Source organism: Salmo salar, chromosome 26, assembly GCF_965601325.2.
Source record: "Salmo salar chromosome 26, fSalSal1, whole genome shotgun sequence".
Lineage (NCBI taxonomy): Eukaryota > Metazoa > Chordata > Actinopteri > Salmoniformes > Salmonidae > Salmo > Salmo salar.
The window spans coordinates 10,446,212-10,467,135 of NC_138316.1; the positions used below are offsets into that span (position 1 = coordinate 10,446,212).

A 20,924-nucleotide genomic window follows, 5' to 3' on the forward strand; every position below is an offset into this window, starting at 1 on the left:
TTATTGCTGTTGATGGTTAAGCATGCTGTGCGACGGAGACATCTTGGTCTTTACACCGTTAACTCAAACAAACCTTTGAAATGGCTAATGAACTTCCTATCAAACCGTTTTTGGAATTAACTTTAAACTGTTTCGTTATTTACATAGTTGTGCATAGTTATGCTATCTCTGAACAGATTTGAAGAAAATGTTGGTTATAAAGAGTAAAATAAATTAAACAGGCATGTACACATGTATTATTTGGAGCATATAAATCTTGCACACCACACCACGCACTCTTGCAGACAATTCACGTGTCTGCAAATACATAGTGCCTTCAGAAAGTATTCACACCCCTTGATTTTTTCCACATTTTGCTGTGTTACTGCTTGAATTTCAAATTGATTAAATCGAGATTTTGTGTCACTGGCCTACACACAATACCCCATAATGTCGAAGTGGAATTATGTTTTTAGAATTTTTACAAAGTCATTAAAAATGAAAAGCTGAAATGTCTTGAGTCAATAAGTGTTCAACCTGTTTGTTATGGAAAGCCTAAATAAGTTCAGGAGTAAACATTTGCTTAACAAGCCACATAATAAGTTGCTGGATTCACTCTGTGTGCAATAATAGTGGTTAACATGATGTTTGAATGACTACTTAATCTCTTTACCCCACACATACAATTATCTGTAATGTCCCTCAGTTGAGCAGTTAATTTCAAACAGAGATTCAACCACAAAGACCAGGGAGGTTTTCCAATGCCTCGCAAAGAAGGGTACCTGTTGGTAGATGGGTAAAAAAACACAAAAAAACCAGACATTGAATATCCCTTTGAGCATGGTGAAGTTTTTAATTACACTTTGGATGGTGTATCAATACATCCAGTCACTACAAAGATACATGTGTCCTTCCTAACTCAGTTGCCGGAGAGGAAGGAAACCGCTCAGGGATTTCACCATGAGGCCAATGGTGACTTTAAAACAGTTACAGAGTTGAATTGCTGTGATTGAAGAAAACTGAGGATGGATCAAACACAATGTAGTTACTCCACAATACTAAGATAAATGACAGAGTGAAAAGAAGGAAGCTTGTACAGAATACAAATATTCCAAAAACATGCATGCTGTTTGCAATAATGAACTAACATAAAACTACAAACTATGTGTCAAAGAAATAGACTATGTCCTGAGTACAAAGCATTATGTTGGGGGAAAACCAACACAACACATCACTGAGTACCACCATATTTTCAAGCACGGTGGTGGCTGCATCATGTTATGGGTATGCTTGTCTTCGGAAAGGAATAAGGAGTTTTTTTGGATACAAATTTCATTTTAAATAAATTCGCAAACATTTCTAAAAACATGTTTTCACTTTGTCATTATGGGGTATTGTGTGTAGACGTGTGAGAAAAATTATCAATTTAACCCAACAAAATGTGGAATAAGTCAAGGGGTATGAATACTTTCTGAAGGCACTGTACATATACACCTCCATTATTCTGCTTATACAGAATCTGGTGTCAACCACTTCTCTATTGCAGGCAGTGTCTCTGTGAACCATACAGTGTTTTCCACGTTGATTCTGAGCATGCAGACCTAGCTGAAGTGACTAAGAATGAGCTCCTGGCGGATTCGGACTGCCTCTGAGTCCACAGCCTCTGGCTTACAACTGCCCTCCTCTGACTGGTCTGGTATATCAGTCCTCTCAAACGTCCAGGCATCCAAGCCTGATTGCAATGACACGTTGTGCAAGACACAGCAGGCCAGAATGATGTGAGAGCACTTCTCAGGTGAGTACTGAAGGTAGCCTTTGGACCCATCCAGGCAACGGAAACGGGTTTGAATGGCCCTGAACGTGCGGTCCACAATCTCATGAGTGGCAGTGTGAGCCAGGTTGTATCGAAAGTCTGCTGAAGTTTCTGGGTATTGGACAGGTGTCATCAGCCATTTCTTTAAAGGATAGCGGCAGTCTCCTACAAGACAAGACTTGGCTAGGTTAGACATTATGAAAGAGGGAGGCTTGAAGAGCAAAACATTATTTATTTTTATTGTATTTTCAACAATGAAAGTTTAAATGGAGGATTATGAGCTATATTACCTAAAAACCAGCCTTCATGATTTTCCTGTTCTTCCAATTCCTTGTACACTGAAGATTGCTTAAATATGCAATTATCCTGTAAGCTGCCAGGCCAGTTAGTCTCTGCACTGAGCAAAAGTCCCCTGGCATCACACACAAGTTGGCAGTTAATTGAATGGAAGCCTTTCTTATTGACATATGAAGAATCCTCTGCATTGGGTGCCTTAATGGCTATATGGGCACAGTCTACAACACCCATGACGTTTGGTATTCCCGCTACCCTGAAAAACTCCTCTTTGGACTGCTGTTTTGTAGCTTCGTCTCTCATGAATCCTATGCACTCTGGAGCTTTCTCAACCAGTGCCTTGGTTACATTTGTCACACAGCGACTCATGGAAGCCTGGCTAATGCCAATGGCATCTCCCATCCTCGTCTGGAAGGATCCTGAGGTATAGAATCCTAAAGCAGCAAGAATCTGAACTTCTGGGCTTATTGCTCGAGAGCGTTGCGTACGTCGTGATAAAGTGTCACGCAGTAGCTCCACCAGGTAGTAGATGAAATCTCGAGGGAATCCAAATGTTGTTAATAGGAACTCGTCTGAAACGGTCTCTATATCAAACCTGTCGAGAGTTTTATGTCCACGACCATGGAGCAGCAGATCACAATCCAGGATGGCTATTTGTATAGCCATTTCTACTGATGTATATTCTGTAGGGGGCAAAAAGAGAAAGGCATTGTTGAATGCATCAAACTAGAGCCTTGTGTTTTCAGCATGGTCTATTTCTTTCAATATTATGTTCTGGTATGATATGCTTCTCTACTAGATATAAAAATGATTGGTTTTCCATACAAACGTTACTAGCTAGCTAACCAGCTAGCCTAGCAATTTCCTTATCAGACATTTCTTTGGGAACAGTGAACCCGAGATGGTGCAAACGTAGAAGAATACGAACTATAAATATCATGCATTTGTAAAAACACGTCGAATTTGAATCCTACCGGCGTTTGTTGTTGTTGTTGTGACTCGTCTGCGCAAAGTACATTGCGCATGTCACTTTTCTGATAACTAGCAAAAATATATGAGACGCAGTTTCGATTTTATTTTAAAATAAACAAACAAATGAACGTAATTATTGTTTCCAAAACAACGTGTAATATGTTTTTATTGATAATAAAACACTGACATATCGATAACGTTATATGTAATTTTGCAGATTTTATAGACCACAGTGTTGGAGATGAATGTGCTTCTCAAAATACAACTCCTTCGAAACACGCCATACCCCCAAAGAAAATAAACAACAAATGGGCCAGCTGGTCAAGGCTTGTGTCCCAATAACATAATGCGACGGTGTAATTTAGCCAATATAAGAATATGTCAAATTTAGGCATATAGGTAACCAGAACTACGCTGTTCAGTACGCTATCAGCGCAACATTCAAGTACAAGTTGTGGTTTTCGGATGTGATGAGCTAACGTTAAGTACGTGTATGCTAGCTAGCTGTCTTGCTAAGCTCGCTAGCTAGGTACTAGCTAGCCATGCTATCAAATGAATTAGCTAGATAGATACCTACCACCAATCTTGAATGTTTTCTTGTCATTGACAGCCAATATGTTTTTACTAAAATATTACCTAGCTAGAGTCTGAGTTAGTTAGCTGTTTTTTTGTCAACACACACAAGCTTAATATGGACACACTAGAGTTCTTAGCTAATATGACTATAGTATCTCTTGCTTTTTTTGGGGGGGTTCTTTCATTGTTGGTTGAGGACTTGTAAGTCAGCATTTCACTGTACGGTCTACACCTGTTGTATTCGGCGCATGTGACAAATAACATTTGATTTTAATGGTGCTAGACAAAATCCAGAATTGTTTTGACTGGCAAGCCGTCGATATAGCCTGCCAACAGTTGTACGATTAATTTGTCTGTCCTTGCTCACCAGAATGTGTTTTTACATTACAGGGGCATTCCATGATGGACAGTGATCTAAGTCCTCAGGATAAAAAAGACTTGGACAAGTTCATCAAGTTTTTTGCTTTGAAGGTACTGCCTTTAATTATACACAATATTGCCACACTTAGATTATCAAGCACTTTCTACAGTATTCCTGAGCTGATTAATTCACTGAGGTTGATAATTCCCTAATTTCTCTCTGTCATCAGACAGTGCAGGTGATAGTCCAAGCACGACTTGGGGAAAAAGTATGCACACGCTCCTTGTCTTCACCTACTGGCTCTGATTGGGTAAGTCACAATTCATTCTTGCCTCTCAACTCATTCATTTACCTGTGCCAATTTTGTCCTGAAAGGGTTGTGGATTCAAGTCTCATTAAACTCAATTATTTTCACCAGTTCAATCTGGCAATCAAAGATATCCCAGAAGTTACACATGAGGCAAAGAAAGCTCTGTCCGGGCAGCTTCCTGGCATCGGACGATCCATGTGTGTTGAGATCTCCCTCAAAACCTCAGAGGTAAGATAGCACTGACTGGTGTCACAGACAGTTCTTGAGACCAGTGGTCTGGATCATTGGGCATTTGTTCATCAATAAATCCAAGTGACTGTAAAGGTTAGAAAAACATGAACATGTTTTTGTCATGTTTTCCAGGGAGACTCAATGGAATTGGAGACATGGTGTCTCGAAATGAACGAGAAGTAAGTAATGAGAAGTAGTTTTGTGTTTTCTTCTTTTTGTGCTTCAGTTTTTGTAGTTGGACCGTAACACTCATTGTAAAATGTATGATTCTTTTTTTTTTTTTCAGATGTGACAAAGATATTAAGGTGTCCTACACCGTCTATAACCGCCTGTCGTTACTGCTCAAGTCACTGCTGGCCATTACAAGGGTAACCCCAGCCTACAAACTCTCACGAAAGCAAGGCCATGACTATGTCATCCTGTACAGGTTTGTTTGTTTTCTGGTATACAGATAAGTGTTACCATTATTTTTGACTGGTATTGCTAATAATGGAGTTTTATCATGTTAGTAAACAATCTGACTAATAGATACATTATTTTGCAGGATATATTTTGGAGAGGTTCAACTCACAGGATTGGGAGAAGGTAACCATGCCCGTTATATTATTTACAGTGCATTCGGAAAGTATTCAGACCCCTTGACTCTTTCACATTTTGTTACGTTACAGCCTTATTCTAAAATTGATTAAATAGTTTTTCCCCCTCATCAATCTACACACATTACCCAATAATGTCAAAGTAAAAACTGTTTTTTGGAATTTTTTGCAAATGTATTAAAAATAAATAAAAAATAAACTATTACATGTTCATAAGTATTCAGATCATTTACTCAGCACTTTGTTGAAGCACCTTTGGCAATGATTACAGCCTCGAGTCTTCTTGGGTATGACGCTACAAGCTTGGCACACCTGTATTTGGGGAGTTTCTCCCATTCTTCTCTGCAGATCCTCTCAAGCTCTGTCAGGTTGGATGGGGACCGTTGCTGCAAAGCTATTTTCAGGTCTCTCCAGAGATGTTAGATCAGGTTTTGGCTGGGCCACTCAAGGACATTCAGAGACTTGTCCCGAAGCCACTCCTGCATTGTCTTGGCTGTGTGCTTAGGGTTGTTGTCCTGAAGGTGAACCTTCAGCCCAGTCTGAGATCCTGAACGCTCTGGAGGAGGTTTTCATCAAGGATCTGTTTGTACTTTGCTCCATTCATCTTTCCCTCGATCCTGACTAGTCTCCCAGTCCCTGCCGCTGAAAAACATCCCCACAACATGATGCTGCCACCACCATGCTTCACCATAGGGATGGTGCCAGGTTTCCTCCAGATGTGACACTTGTCCATTAAGGCCAAAGAGTTCAATCTTAGTTTAATCAGACCAGATGCTATTTACTGAGGAGTGACTTCCATCTGGCCACTCTATACCATAAAGGCCTGATTTATGGAGTGCTGCAGAGATGGTTGTCCTTTTGGAAAGTTCTCCCATCTCTACAGAGGAACTCTGGAGCTCTGTCAGTGTGACCATCGGCTTCTTGATCACCTCCCTGACGAAAGCCCTTCTCCCCCGATTGCTCAGTTTGGCCGGGCGGCCAGCTCTAGGAAGAGTCTTGGTGCTTCTAAACTTCTTTCATTTAAGAATGATGGAGGCCATTGTATTATTGGGGACCTTCAATGCTGCAGACATTTTTTGCTACCCTTCCACAGATCTGTGCCTCGACGCAATCCTGTCTTGGAGCTCTACGGACAATTCCTTCGACCTCATGACATGGTTTTTGTTCTGACATGCACTGTCAACTGTGGGACCTTATATAGACAGGTGTGTGCCTTTCCAAATCATGTCCAATCAATTGAATTTACCACCGGTGGACTCCAAGTTGTATAAAACATCTCAAGGATGATCAATGGAAACAGGATGCACCTGAGCTCAATTTCGAGTCGCATAGCAAAGGGTCTGAATACTTATGTAAAATGTCTAAAAACCTGTTTTCATTTTGCCATTATTGGGTAATGTGTGTAGATTGATGAGGAAAAAAAGAATTGTATCCATTTTGGAATAAGGCTGTAACGTAACAAAATGTGGAAAAAGTCAAGGGGTCTGAATACTTTCCGAATGCACTGTATACATTTTGTTGGTTGTCTGGGTCTTTGGAAATGTTGTATAGGGCTGTGAAGATTCTGACGTTAGTTTTTTCTGAATACTGTTTTTCAGGGTTCCAGACAGTGCGTGTAGGAGTTGTGGGAACTCCCATTGGAACAATCACCTTGTCTTGTGCTTACAGGACAAACCTGGCCTTCATGTCCACCAGGTACATGAACAGAAGCTGTTCTTGTTCACAGCACTGCATGGGCTCACTCCTCAGTGGTCAAAAATGCACTGCCTGTAAAACCTGTGACTATGTTTTCCCCTTTTCTTCCATGTCCTCTCCTTGTTCTCCACTGGTTTTAGCTATACACTTCCCGTATTCCTAATTCTATATCCATAATCTCACAGGCAGTTTGAGAGGACGGCTCCGATTATGGGCATAATTATTGACCACTTCGTTGAGCGCCCCTTTGGCAACATAGGACACATGCGTCCATGTAACTACAGGTGGGTTAGCCCTAGCCCAAACACCTATACTGACCCAATACAGATTTGTGCATGCCTATTATTTATTATCATTGTGAGTGAAGTTCAAAAATAAAGGATTGCATAATAATCTGGCCAGGTTTGTTTGCCTTCCCTATACTCCAGAGCACCCGGGGAAGATGAAGGAGCATACAATGGGGTGGAGGATTCTCAGGAAGTGTGCACCACGTCCTTCTCCACTTCTCCACCCTCACAAGTACGTATGTCACTGCTTAGCAAAGTCTATCTTTGCAACATGTGTAACTTCAGAGGTGGTGTCCATGGTGAGGTTTGAGATTTGTGAATGTGACTTAGAGTTACTTAGACACACCCGTATGTAAAGACTCCCTCTCATGTCATAATTCACTTCCAAATGGGTCAGGTGTTTTCCTAAATGATTTTGTCTTGCACCGGATTCAAATAGACATACATATTCAAACATTTGACCCATATTGATGATCATGCATCCAACTGTTGTGTGCATTTGTGGATCTGGTGGCTTGTTTGTGTATCTGGTGGTTTGGTATTCTCATACCCAAAGCTCATTTCACAAGCCTGGCAGTGGGAAAAGTAGATGTTTTGTGTTGGAGACATTACCAAGCCCCCATACCATATTTTCTCCTTTCCGTTTTCTGTATAAGTGCTTTCATCTCTTAGCCCCTTTTTCTCTCTCTCTCTTTCTGTGCTGTCTGTGTAGTGTGTGTTCACTGTAAGTAAGGCACATTTAAAGACCCCTAAACCTGCAGTGATGGACACTCTGAAAGTCCCCATGATGGGCCTGGCCTTCTCACAGCAAGTGAGTCTTGCGTGTGTGGGCATGTATCTCACTCACTCACAATGCCTGAGGTGTTCCAGGACTTTTTGGCCTGTCTTCTATTACCTGTTTAAAAGTAATAGAAGTATAGTGCGCTTAAAAGCTAATCAATGGAAGCAATGAAATGGGACAGCTCTGTATCCCTTACATTAGGGTGTCCAATCAAAAACGCATCTTTTGACCAATGGGTAAAATAATGTTTTTCTGTGTAGATATTCCTCTAAGAAAACCAATGGTCCTAACCTCGTATCTCTATAATAATCCGTTGAAAAGTTATTGGATTTGTTAACCCTTACAGAATTAGGGTGACTAAATCAGTGGAGTCCAGAGAGATAAAAAGTGCTAAAAACGGAGGAAGATTGTGCAAGAAATAAGGTTACTGGCTGCCTGACAGGCTCACTTTCCTATTGAACTCGTCATCTTTCTTTTCAAATCGGCAGGACATAAAACAATAGTTGTAAGATGGATATCGGTTTCGAGACGTGACATGTATTATTTTCATATTTTAGTATACGCTTTTCATATTCACCTGAAATTCCTGTTCTTTTTAGAAGATTTCTCACAAAAACAGGCGTATCTCTGTGAAATGTCAACGGCGCACCGAGCGTTTTACCAAGCTTTTTATTTTCAAAGCCTTTTTTACATTCTTTCATTCAGCTCGTGTCATGCTAATTGCGCTTTTTGCGACCCGCGGAAACAACTTTGAAGACGATGACCACAAAATGTAAAATGCTCAAAAGTTGTCACGAGAAACGTGCACCGCTAGGTCAACAGAGCTCGGTGCTTATTATCGGATGTATTACGTTACGAAATCCGACTTTTTGTATGTAATGTTAATGATATGTTAGAGAGACTAGATCATTAATAATCAATATTTGTCTTGGTAAAGGGTATTTTATAACATAAGGAAGTACTTATGTCATTATCTACTGACTGCCCTAGAATTCCTAACCTAAATCCTTTCCACATTGGTTTGCTGATAATGATTCCTTAACAAATAGTTAGTCATCACTTAAATATATGCAGATATTATCACGTTCATTGTCAGGGTAAATTAAATCTGCCTAGAAGAGCTATGCTTAAAATCTTTACCCTGTCCTCTCTAATGCTATACTTTCTACCTCCTGCTGCCTGCTCCCATCACCCCGTTTCTCCTCTGTGGATTAATTCATGTTTTAGCTTGCTCTCTCTTTCTTACTTTTGCTCTCTCACTCTCTCTCAGCTCTACTGCTCTCGTCTTTCTTATCAGCCTCCTGTTCTTGTTGGAGCTGCTGACTTCTGCCACCCCTCCACCTTAAATGCTGCCAACCCACACCAGGTAACCACCCAGGTATTGAGCTAGTCAAATCACATTTTATTTGTCACATGCTTTGTAAACAGCAGGTGTAGACTAACAGTGAAACGCTTACTACGGGCCCTTCCCAACAATGCAGAGGGAGAAAAAATAATAGAAAAGTAATAATAAATACACAATGGGTAACGATAACTTGGCTATATACACGGGGTACCAGTACAGAGTCGATGTGCAGGGGTACGAGGTAAATATGTACCTACTGTATAACTAGGAATAATGTGACTAGGCAACAGGATCAATAACAAATAAGTAGCAGCAGCGTATGTGATGAGTCAAAGTTAGTGCAAAAAGGGTCCATGCAGATCGTCCAGGTACCTATTTAACTAACTATTTAGCAGTCTCATGGCTTGGGGGTAGAAGCGGTTCAGGGTCCTGTTGGTTCCAGACTTGGTGCATCGGTACAGTCTATGACTTGGGTGGCTGGAGTCTTTTGATCATTTTTAGGGCCTTCCTCCGACACCGCCTGGTATAGAGGTCATGGATGACGCCTTGGCGGTTGGATGCCAAGCAGTTGCCATACCAAGCGGCGACGCAGCCAGTCAAGATGCTCTATATGCATCTTGACTGGGAAACAAGGGAAACCAAGCTTTGCATAGGTGTTTCAACATGACTCAACCAGTGCTAACTATGGCCTTTCACACGTCCTGTGTAGATGGGAATTCCAGGGAAGGAGGGGGGCGTACCCCAGCAGGTGCCTGTGCAGCCTTGTCATGGTGCCCAGGCAGAGCATGGACGAGTGTCCTCATGCCCCCCTGCTGATCATGTTCTCGCCACGCCCTCCAGCAGGTAAGCCCCAGTCTGCCATGACCCCCATGTGACAAGAGCGAAGCACCCTGTGGGACTGAGGATCACCTGAGATTATACTTGCTTGGGAGAAACCTGTCGGTTACAACTTTGCCATGTTATCTTTCAAAGTGGTGAGGATGCAGAGACCTCGTCGAGGAGCATCGAGGTGAAGAGTGTCTCTCCCTGTGATGTACTGGAGACCACCTTCACCAGGAAAGTGGGTGCCTTTGTCAACAAGCCAGGCACACAGGTAGAGACAGCCTTATTATGTCCTTGTTTAAGTACACACCTTTGATATTTTTTTCTGGAAGTACCCATTTTTACGAGTAAAGGACAAAATACCAATGAGTATTATACCCTTGTAATTACTGCAGTATTACTCTTTGTCCATTGCAGGTAACCACAGCAAGCCTGGACTTACCATTTGCAGCGTTTGCTCCCAGAGCCTATGACCTCGAGGAAAATGACCCTATGGTAAATCAATTATTCACAGAAATAATTGTCACCCTTAAATAACAATTTTCTGGGTTATGATTATGAGTCATTTTAGTGCAGACATGGTAATGGTATTACTTCTCCTTTATCCAAGGTTCAGCCGCCGGAGTCCCCAGCCACGTCCTCTCCCCTGCAGGGCAGTTTACACTCCCAGGGCTCTGGTGAGAGTGGTGGCCCGGCACAGGACGACTTTGTTATGGTGGACTTTGTAAGTACCCTGCCTTCGGTAACAGAGGAAAACACAGACTACATTTTAGTCAAGGATAATGGTAATTCGATCAATCTATACCTCATTTCTATGTCGTATCAAATGCTGCTACGAACAAATGTCTGTTTATGTCTGTCAATTGTGGATGTTATCTGCAGAGGAAGAAAACATACATTTTCTTCATATAGAAATGAGCATTACTTACGTCACTTAGCAGTGGTCATTTAAGGCGCCTGCATACTAGGTTTGATTTGGTCCTAGCATAACTCGGCTAGACGAAGTGAATGTCTGTGCCTCGCAATACTCCCTTTAAAGACCTTCGCTTGAAAAAGGAGAAAAAAGCAGCAATAGTACTGTTTGTCCTTCTTTAGATGCCGTAGCAGTATACACTAAGATAACTCAAGAAATCTGTAATAAATTCCGAAGTTTTTGCGGAGGTCTTAGTCACGCAATTTTACAACTGACTAAGATGTTTGGTACAGTATTTCTCAACTGAAACAATTTGCATGACAACGAGTCATCTCTCGTTGAATGACATCAAACACTTCATTGAAGAATCCCTACTGTTGACCAGTCACCTACAAAGGGGTGTAGACTTCGGCTACCGAACTTCTGCTTGCCTCAGGAAAAAAAAATGTGTGCATGAATAGGCGAAAAAACTGTTTCGGATGGAAAGCATGCAGACGCCTTTAGACAGTATTTCTTTCTGACTTGTATCTGGGCTGTAGAGAGTGACCATGAGAAAGGAAATCCAAAACAGTCAAAGGCGAATGCGACAAAGCACATAGCAAGACCTAATGAAAGTCTATGACAGGAACGGGCTTTTAAAGCAACAGAGGGAGAGATGTCAGCTTTGAATATTTAAGATAAATGCTTCTGTTGAAGAGAAAATGAAGCTTATGGGAATGAGTGTTCTTAATTAAAATCTCTGACCTCGGACCTGTTCTCTCGTGGTTAACAGTTGAGAATTAATTAGGACTGTTGCTGGCAGGAAAATGCTAAAAACGGAACCTCTTTGGGAATAATATGTGCTGCTGACAACAAAATCGTAGGAAGTCTATTATTAAGGAAGGGCCTGTTACAGTTGTTGCCCTGCACATCTGATTGTGTTCTGTGTGCTCTGTTATTCAGAAGCCTGCCTTCTCTAAGGATGACCTCCTTCCCATGGACCTTGGCACATTCTACAGAGAGTTCCAGAACCCCCCACAGCTCGCTAGCCTCACTATTGATGTCAGTTCTCAGTCCATGGCAGAAGACCTGGTGAGATGAGACACACTTCTGACTTCCAAAGAGAGATGGTTTCTGTTTTGTTGCCAGGTGGGGGGGTTGGAGTCTCCTTGTGTATGAAGTGGTCCTGTTGGAATTTAAATGACTGACAGATAGTAGTGAGAGGGGAACATAGTAGTTACCATTTATACAATTTACTGTGTGTTTGAATGTATCTTTTCTGTGGTGCTTTTTAGTCTAATAAATCAATATCTTAGTCATCCTGTGTTTGTAATGATGTTCATTTTCCCTACAGGACTCTCTTCCCGAAAAACTGGCAGTATACGAGAAGAACATTGATGAATTTGATGCATTTGTGGACACATTGCAGTAGGGATAGAAATAGATCCACTGGCTGCAATGACAAATTATCCCATTTAGTCCATCTGCAAGGTCCTGTTGTCTTTTGAGCTTGTTTGCATTCAGTCTGTGTATGCCTCTTCTTTCTTCTCTTAATTGAAATTCCACATTGATTTGTAATCAGAACGTTTCTCTTCAAACCTCACTGGTTGATGTAGGGTAAGAGAGCCTGTACCCAACAGAAGACATCTAAAAAAAAAAAAAAAAGTGAACGTTTTTTTTCTCTGTGAATAACTGCAGCATTTGCTCTAGTGTTGAGCAGACTGTCATAGTGTAAATACCAAATCCCCTCTCACCTTGCTGTTATATAACTTAACACACAATAACAAAGACGTTCAGTTCATGAAAGCGATTTTGTCTAAATAATGTCAGGAGGCATTGTATTATCGCTGTCCCGTGTGACACGGAGAACGTTCATAGCGCCTATGGAGTCAGACATGGCTATGTTTTAGTAGATGTGAAGAAGCCAAGCTATGTATGGTAAATGATCAGTAGTAGTCAATCTATACCCAACAAACATACTCTGTAGCTGAATCTGTATATTGAAAGAAGTTCCTGTAGTTAATTTTTTTTGTAAATTGGGAGAAATGTCCTCTTACCAACTTTAGAACAAGAATCACTGTCACTGCTCACCTCCTCTGAATCACCATATAAAGGAAGTTTACTTTTTCCCCTATCTGTAAAAAGGCTAAACATTATTTGCACGTTCAATGTATCAATCTTAAGTCCTCTTGATTTTCCCAAAGCTTTGTTAATATACAGTAGCATGGTCATTCGTAATAAAAGTTATTTCAAATGGCCTATTTTGTATTATCAGAAAGGAATAAGCCAGAGGCCCTATACATTTCTGATTGTGGTCGTTTGTGATTTATACCAGCACAACACGAGTGATTGTATTTGTCGTCCCTCTTGAAGCTTAAATACAATAGAGCATCAATACTCTTGTCAAATGAGTACGCCCCTCCACACATAACTGAATAAATCCAACGAAGGCACTTTTAACCATCACCTTTTATTTATACTTTATATTCACAACATAAAAAAAGATCTTGAAACTAAGATACCTAGAACTGAGGAAAATACTCTTAAAGAGAAATTTCATTTTCACTGTAGCAACCAGGAAATACTTATTTGACAATACAGATAAACAGTACAATAAAGGTAGACAAACGGGCACAATGTTCACGAGATATGACAAGTGGTAGTTACTCGCCTGTTTCCTTAAGGCACACAGACGCAAATGGGGTCAAAGGTTCTACTAAGCCACTGATCCGTATGTCAATGCAATTGTTTCATTGACATGATTAGGAAGTTTTCATAATAAACAAAACATAGAAGCACAACAGAACTCTTACTTATTCAGTCTTAACATTAGCACTGTTCTTGTTCAGGATATGTTCATTACAAAGTCATTCAGGATTACAAAGCACAGGAGTTGTACCCCCAAAAGTTTGGCCACTGCAAATAGAAAAGAAATGTATGTTTTAAGGTTTAAAAAAAATTATCAAATGGAACCCTCTTAGTGTTCTCCAACGCAACCATAATTCTTTGGTTGATTTGGAATTGAAAAGCAACGGATGTCAAAATTGACAAAATAAGGCTCAGAAACAACTCATCTAACAGTTAACATACAGAAAAAACTGAAATACAGTATGGCCTGAGAGCCCAATGGGTCTGTAAGTACACAGCATTTCAGTCTATCCATGATTAGGAGCCCTTCTATTCCCCCTATTGACTTTAAGGCTTCATGAAGATCTTTCGCCATCAAAGCCTTTATATCTGGATAGTGATTTTCAAGGAATAAACTGCTAACTGCCATAGGTAGAGTAATAATGCACACAAAAGTAGAATATGTATCATGAACACTGTCCTGCATTGAGAAAGCTAATCAGGCATAACATGAAATGTAGAAGTTACATGATTAAGACTAGTATTTTTTTTTTTTTATAGTTGACCTGTACAAATGATCAAAAATGAAGACTTGGCAACTGTAATGCAGCAGAAAGAAACAAACGAAGGCTTGCTGGAAATATTTAAAAGGGTATACCAGTATGTTTTTTCAGATGAGTAAACATTTAAAAAGTAAGGCGATATGTGACAAACATAACGGAAATACACACTTATGGTTTTACTTAGCTATAGACTGTAGCTTTACACATAGCCATTATACTTAAATAAGGTGTGCCAAAATATAAACTCCAGATAGAATTTAGACTACATTGAATACTGGAGTACACTGGCACATTGACTATAGCGACCGATCATTTATGAAATTCTAAAATGATTTGTTCCAACGCAAATAGGACTAGACATGCCAAGTAAATTAATATGAAATATATCTTGCTCCCCAGATACAAAACATTGCATAAAATGTTCTCGGAAATCTGTACCATCAAAATAAATACTTGATATGACTCAAACCCGAACAGATGTGAACTGGTTTCGGTTATTCCAATTGTTTTAAAGTACCAAATCGTGTACACTGTGTTGAACTTTTCCTGAGTGATAGATATCTGGCGGAGACATTAAAGCCTTCTTCATACCTGACTTCTAACCTGACTTTTGGCCTATTTTGGCATCTTCAATGGTTCGTCTCCCCTGTCTTTTTTTCTCTCTGTGTCCTCAGTCACAATACACTCATGCATTTGGCAACACTACTAGGGGCACTGGGAGAGACACAGTTACACTGTACTAGACCAATACAGAGACAGGGTCAGATGGGGATTTAAACACCGAATGAATGGGGCGTGGTTAGAGATGGCTGTACAGGAGACGTCTTAGGGGGAAAAGACCTTTTCGTGTTGGTCCAACAGAGTTCTGGTGAAGTTATTGATGGGGCCGATGGCACTGAGTGTCATGGCAGCGTCTTGTCCCCAGAGCAGGTTGGGTCCGAACACCACTGCCAGGTTGGCGTTGTTCATCTTGTTGATCTCACTCTGTGCGGACACCTACATGGGCAAGCGTGCATGTTTGTAGAATATCAATAAGAACAAAACTACTCACTGGTTTATTTACAAAAACTGGTGAGGGCCAGTGTCACCAGGCAGTACTAAATGCCAAGATCGTAGACTATTTAGACAGAACCGTAGAATAACAGGCCTCCAAAGACAAAATGGAGTGTTTGCAGAGCTTCTGAGAAGTATTCAGCTGGGGATATATGACAGAAAACATACCTGTACCAGGAACTCAATGAGGAACTTCAGGGAGGCATAGTTCTCCTCAGGGAGCATTGCCAGCATGTTCCGGATCGCAGTCACTTGGGAACTGCTGTCAACATCTGAGGAATGAGCATAACAAACAGACCCTTTATGGTTATACTGCTATGACTTAGAACTATCGTCTAAGGATTACGACCTACAAAACAAATTGACAGCTGTAGTGATATTTTGAATAGCTATAGTAACAAAGGTAAAAATATATCCCCATCATCTACTGTGTGGAGGATAAGAGAGTCTTCCCCAGACTTACTGTGGAAGTTGACAATGTCGTTGTAGAGCTGGTAGGTGAGGAGGGGTTCTGGTAGTTCTCTGAGGAATGTCTTGAGGATGACAGCTGCCAGGTGAACGTCCTCCATCTGGGAAAAACTCACCTCCTCACCTGGAGACACAGACAGACACAATTACAGACACAGTCGTACAAATCCCACAGCTACAGCCAAAGAGAAAATTAGGTGTACCCAGGGATTTCAAGAACAGATATTATTTTTAGATATTCATTTAAGAGTAACGATGAGTGAAAATCATTCACCCGAGTTATATCTGTGCTGAACATCCTTAACGAGGGTCACGTTGGCTGACCGCCGGAATATCCCCTCAATTTCAAGACCTAAGACAGGACAGATAAATGGGGGAAACCATCGAAACAAAACCTTTTGTAAAACAGAATCAAATAGCAGAATTAGCCTTGTTTTGCAAGTCAAATACTAATCTAGGTAGAGTATCCATGAAATTAGAACGGAATTGTCCAAAAGATGATCATCAGAACAAAGACTCAAAAGTTGAACCCATCATCATCATCATCATCAAGCAAAATTACCACTGGTAAAACATGCAAAAATGGTGCTTACCTTGTTCCATTAAGAAGGCCACTGTGTCTCGCATCACTAATGGGACTGCTTCGTTGTCAGAACTTCTCGCTCTTAGCCTTGACAAATCAACAAGAACCAAACCCTTAAAAACCATTGAAACGTACACAGGAGAATATCTTACGTACGTAACGATAAGGTCGGATATTGAGGGAGTGAAATACAACAGCCCTCATCCAGCTACCTACGTTGGCAAGGGGACTCCAAACTGTTGATTGGGCAGTGGTGGACTGCGAGGGGGAGACATCTGGGCCTGAACTGACGCTTTCAGTGAGGCTCGGATTTTTTCATCATAGCTAACGGTTTTGGGTGTGAGAAAGCAGAGTAACGCACTTAATATAGTCAGACATCACAAATAGACATCCATTACGCAAGAGGGAATAATTCATTGCCAATGTTGAGATACAGTAGTTACACGTAACGTGTGAGAAATGTTCTTACTCTCGCACCCGGGTGGGTATCACTAGCTGCTCACACTTAACAATGTCCTCCAGTTCACTCAGGTAGTTGATGTAGTTGATCTTTCGTCCAAACTTGAAGCTAGAAAAGAAAGGAATCATCACACAAGGCAAACACTTTACAGTTAAAGGAATAAAGAGCATCTCTGGTGCTGGAATGCTAACCTGATGAGAGGCTTGAAGAGGATGAGAAGAGTCTTGATGAACATGGTGGGGTGGACAATGTACAGCGCCTTGATGTTCTTCTTGTACCTGAAGAAAACAGAGCACTCAGCAAACGTAAACTTTTGTTGTTAGAGAAGTCAAGCCATAAGTGCAAATAAAGCACCCTCCTTTTTTTATAGACTTAAATATGGGTGAGGGCAAAGTCCACTTCCTCTTTGGCTTTAGTTTTCCGATTCAGATCTCTGGTGAAATGGAGTGCATCTCATCATTCATAGGTGAAAAACTATCAAATGTGCTTTGCGACTATGGTCCCCAGTGTCTGGCTGGAGGTAGGCTGGGACTCACTTCCGGTCAAATTCTCTGTAGGCGTCTCTCAGCCAGCTGAGAGATGGCTTGTTCTCACTGGTGAGGCCATTATGGAAGTAGATGAGGGTGTAGTCGCTCTCAACATACTGGTCTAGGGTGGCCTTCAGATACCTGGATAATAGTATGATAGTTGAGAAGTCAATTCTCATCACTTATGAAAACACAAAACACAACGACTACTAACTTGACTAGCAGTGGGGGGGGGAAATCAAAGCACAAACAAGAGGCAATTTATTACAAATTTGGCAGGATGAAAATGTCTCAATAATCTCAAACAATAACACCCACATCAGTAGCTTGTGGTGGTCCAGTTCGTGGTGAGGGGGCATTCGACAGGCGTTGAAGACAATCACCTTCCTGCCAAAGTTATCATCACCTTGACAGCAGAGTGAGAGAGGAAACAACGTCAACTGGATTCAAGACTGAACATGATATTCAGCACAGATAAGAACTTTGTCTCTACATGTGTAGCTTACCTGCTACTTCTACAATCTGATGCCTGGCAATATCATAGTATGGGTGGTCCCAGGTCAGGTGTGACCCCTCCCCCAATTGCTTGGATATGTCCGTCTCTGTTGAGAGACAAGAAAGGGACACATTCAACCATCTCACACTAGCTCATATCTTTGGGGTCAGATCGCTCAAAAAATGTCACAACTCAACGTTTTGGATCTGCCCCGTCACGGACAGTATGTGCTCACTGCTCAGGCACTCTTAGAATGAGTTTGCAAACACCCTTTGAGCCTCTTCTCGATGCATACTGAAACAAGTAGATAGGTGAGACATTGCATTTCACGGGCTAACCCACACACATGACCTCGACATCTGCATTGTGTACTTCTGTCAGCAGCAATCTGCAGGCCACACTGACTAAACCAATGCCCTTCTCACAGAGTTAGTCATTAACATGCAGTTGCCCGAGGCGGGGTGAGACAGTGTGCGCTTCATTTGGTATCTCATAAGATGAACCCTTGTTCCCTTCTCTTTCATCATCTGTTCATGAATAATTAGTAATAATTCTGAGAATAACTCAAACTCTAAATCACGGTGCTGTAGATGCATCTATTAGCCACAAATAATGGCATAGTCTTCAACCTCCCCACCCCTCTAACTCCAATCAGACAGGGGCTGGAGATCTGCTGTGAAACAGAAATTTGACTGTGCCTACAAATAGAATGCATAACTAATGAATGCACACTGCATCAGAGGGCAATACGCAATGAAGTTGCGATAATATGACACATGAGTAACAAATGGCTCACCGCAATGGGCTGTGAAGAAGGCTCTTTTTGACTCTTCCCTTGGACTAAAGACAGATTGACGTAAAACTATAAGACGGTAAAGATGTTTAGGGAAATAACAGCAATAGTAATGGTCCTACAACAACGTTCCATTTCTAAAAACTCAGCTGATCTTACAACAGGCTGATTGGTATCATATTACAAGGGCAAACATTATTTTGCCAGGAATGTGGCTTTTTAAAACAGTGATCTCATGATTTTGTTTTACTCGAGGGATTAGTTGGCTTTTAGAACACTAGAAATTCTTTAAGCAATTTTTAAATTTCAGGAAGTTATTTGATTTGATTTCTGACAGCACAGAGAGGTCCAGCGTTCCTTTTAACTGCCTTTAGGTTCTTACCAGACTTGCTCATACTGGAGTCATCTGGGGGCCACAGCTTGTCCCCCATTGGAGACAATTTGAGCTGGTCCAGGGCATTGCTGGGGGGATCATCTACTCCAAGGTCATCATTGAGGTCAACCAGAAGGTCTGAAGACATGGTGGTGTACTATAGGACTCCACACGGAATAAAGTCTGGTCAGGTGCTCAGCCAGCCTCCTGTCACAGAAACAAGTGTTAAGTTCTGGATGGATGTTGATCATCTAATGCAATGAGATAGCACCTTATCTCAGCAGTGGGATCACTTTCAAGATCTTGTTTTTTTAGAGTCTTCCTCAAAAGAAAAGCATTCTTCTGACTGTGTCGATTCCCTCCTAATTTAGACAAATAAAACAGCTAAACATTTGTTAACAGGCAGATTTTTTAAAGATGCATTTTCTCTTGTGCTTTGTGGTAATTTATCACTGCTGTAATGCACCCTGTGCGAAATCCATGCAACTAAGCTACCATTTTTTTTAAAAAGCTTTACTGATACGTCATAACTGCAGAAGAGCCACTCCAATGGGGCCAGAAAGGACAATGCATGAAACATGGACGGAATAAACAAATAGGTCAATAAGCTATTGTCCTTTACACTAGGCCTATTTCACATCTGCAACCAGGTTAGCATTTTGTATCATTTGAATACTTGTCTGTCAAATGCAGCAACAATTGCATGGCTGGTTTGTTTGTGGAAGGCCTACACAACATTTCACACACACACCGATTTTCGCATGGAATGACCCAATCTATTTTACAACACCACAGGGGTTGTGATGGAAGAAGCAGCGTTGTTGTGCTACCCGACGTTCTTCATTTGGCTGCAAGGCTCAAATACAGTCCTCCCCATCTATGAGATGCAATCCGTTCTGATATGTTGGTTCTTTAAATATCACGACTGAAGTCAGAAACACATTCCTGTATGCGCAGTCCACGGGAGGAGAAATGCATTCAGGCAAAGTGCAATAATTTTACACATCTAGCTAAATTAGCCATACGGTATGTTACGAAACACTGCAACTGCCATATAACGTCAGCAACCAAAATAAGGTGATTCGCGTCTTAGAGAAACGGCTATCTCTCGTTACGCAAAACAAGCCTGCAATTTGTCCCGACTCTTCTAGCGAACTAACGTTAGCTATTTCACGTATGCTTCATTACGCTGCGATGTCGATAGATTAACAACAACAAAAAACGTTGCGTTAGCCAACGTCAGCTACTGACAGTACAGCAGTAGTTCACCTAACGACTATACAATGTTTTACAAATGTCGATAGATTAAAATAAACGTTAACTAGCTAACGTGTCATCGACCAGCACTAGCTAACCTATAGTGTAGACTGTAGTTAGCAAAATTATTGTTGAGTAGCTAGCTAACAAGGCACAGTATGTTGTTACCATTATTTTCCTCGGCTGTTAAGGCTAACCTTCTGGTTATATGGGGATAATCCAAATTAACTCGTCTAACGTGTATGTCCTAGCTAGCTGCAATAACCCGTAAAATACATTGATTGATTCAAACAAATTAAATTGGCGGATTTACCGTACAGTCTGTGAAATTGATCCCCGCTGAAAGGCTTTCTAAGTTGTTAGCTGGCTAGGCTACTAACGTTAGCTATGTCAGTGACAGCTGCTTGCTTCACTAGTCACAAACATCCGGTTGTCGTTCGGCGGGTGGAGAGATCTCTTTCTTGGCAAACACACTACTATACTTCTGACTCTGAAAACGAGACAGAGGCATAGGTGGAGACGTGCAGCTGTGTGATCTAGGCCTATCTTT

At 41.2% G+C, this 20,924-nt stretch overlaps 3 protein-coding genes across 12 annotated transcripts; 1 reads left to right on the forward strand and 2 right to left on the reverse strand.

The window, feature by feature from the left end:
* Positions 1-808: 808 nt before the first annotated feature.
* On the reverse strand, positions 809-3,123 carry LOC106587116 (putative nuclease HARBI1). The gene is made up of 3 exons (XM_014175135.3): positions 3,061-3,123; positions 2,083-2,769; positions 809-1,957 (listed from the first exon to the last, which is right to left on the reverse strand). The coding sequence occupies exons 2-3, from the start codon at positions 2,750-2,752 to the stop codon at positions 1,581-1,583; spliced, it is 1,047 nt and encodes a 348-aa protein (XP_014030610.1). The 5' UTR covers positions 2,753-2,769; positions 3,061-3,123; the 3' UTR covers positions 809-1,580.
* A 178-nt stretch (positions 3,124-3,301) lies between these two features.
* On the forward strand, positions 3,302-13,212 carry atg13 (ATG13 autophagy related 13 homolog (S. cerevisiae)). 9 transcript variants are annotated; one of them, XM_014175139.3, is made up of 18 exons: positions 3,302-3,543; positions 4,025-4,105; positions 4,225-4,305; positions 4,414-4,533; positions 4,669-4,715; positions 4,823-4,963; positions 5,081-5,121; positions 6,731-6,827; positions 7,013-7,111; positions 7,256-7,346; positions 7,827-7,925; positions 9,166-9,273; positions 9,950-10,083; positions 10,213-10,333; positions 10,480-10,557; positions 10,673-10,786; positions 11,918-12,046; positions 12,309-13,212. In XM_014175139.3, the coding sequence occupies exons 2-18, from the start codon at positions 4,034-4,036 to the stop codon at positions 12,384-12,386; spliced, it is 1,650 nt and encodes a 549-aa protein (XP_014030614.1). In that variant the 5' UTR covers positions 3,302-3,543; positions 4,025-4,033; the 3' UTR covers positions 12,387-13,212. The 9 variants fall into 9 exon arrangements, with proteins under 9 accessions (XP_014030614.1, XP_014030615.1, XP_014030616.1 ...); XM_014175140.3 differs by having other exon boundaries at positions 9,166-9,261; XM_014175141.3 differs by having other exon boundaries at positions 9,193-9,273.
* A 193-nt stretch (positions 13,213-13,405) lies between these two features.
* On the reverse strand, positions 13,406-20,875 carry arhgap1 (Rho GTPase activating protein 1). 2 transcript variants are annotated; one of them, XM_014175148.3, is made up of 13 exons: positions 20,688-20,875; positions 19,127-19,324; positions 17,962-18,057; positions 17,774-17,861; positions 17,465-17,596; positions 17,120-17,206; positions 16,938-17,036; positions 16,685-16,792; positions 16,479-16,555; positions 16,160-16,237; positions 15,881-16,009; positions 15,586-15,689; positions 13,406-15,360 (listed from the first exon to the last, which is right to left on the reverse strand). In XM_014175148.3, exons 2-13 carry the CDS (start codon positions 19,263-19,265, stop codon positions 15,190-15,192), a joined length of 1,308 nt encoding a protein of 435 aa, XP_014030623.2. In that variant the 5' UTR covers positions 19,266-19,324; positions 20,688-20,875; the 3' UTR covers positions 13,406-15,189. The 2 variants fall into 2 exon arrangements, with proteins under 2 accessions (XP_014030623.2, XP_014030624.2); XM_014175149.3 differs by lacking the exon at positions 20,688-20,875 and adding an exon at positions 19,869-20,639.
* Between the last annotated feature and the right edge of the window lie 49 nt (positions 20,876-20,924).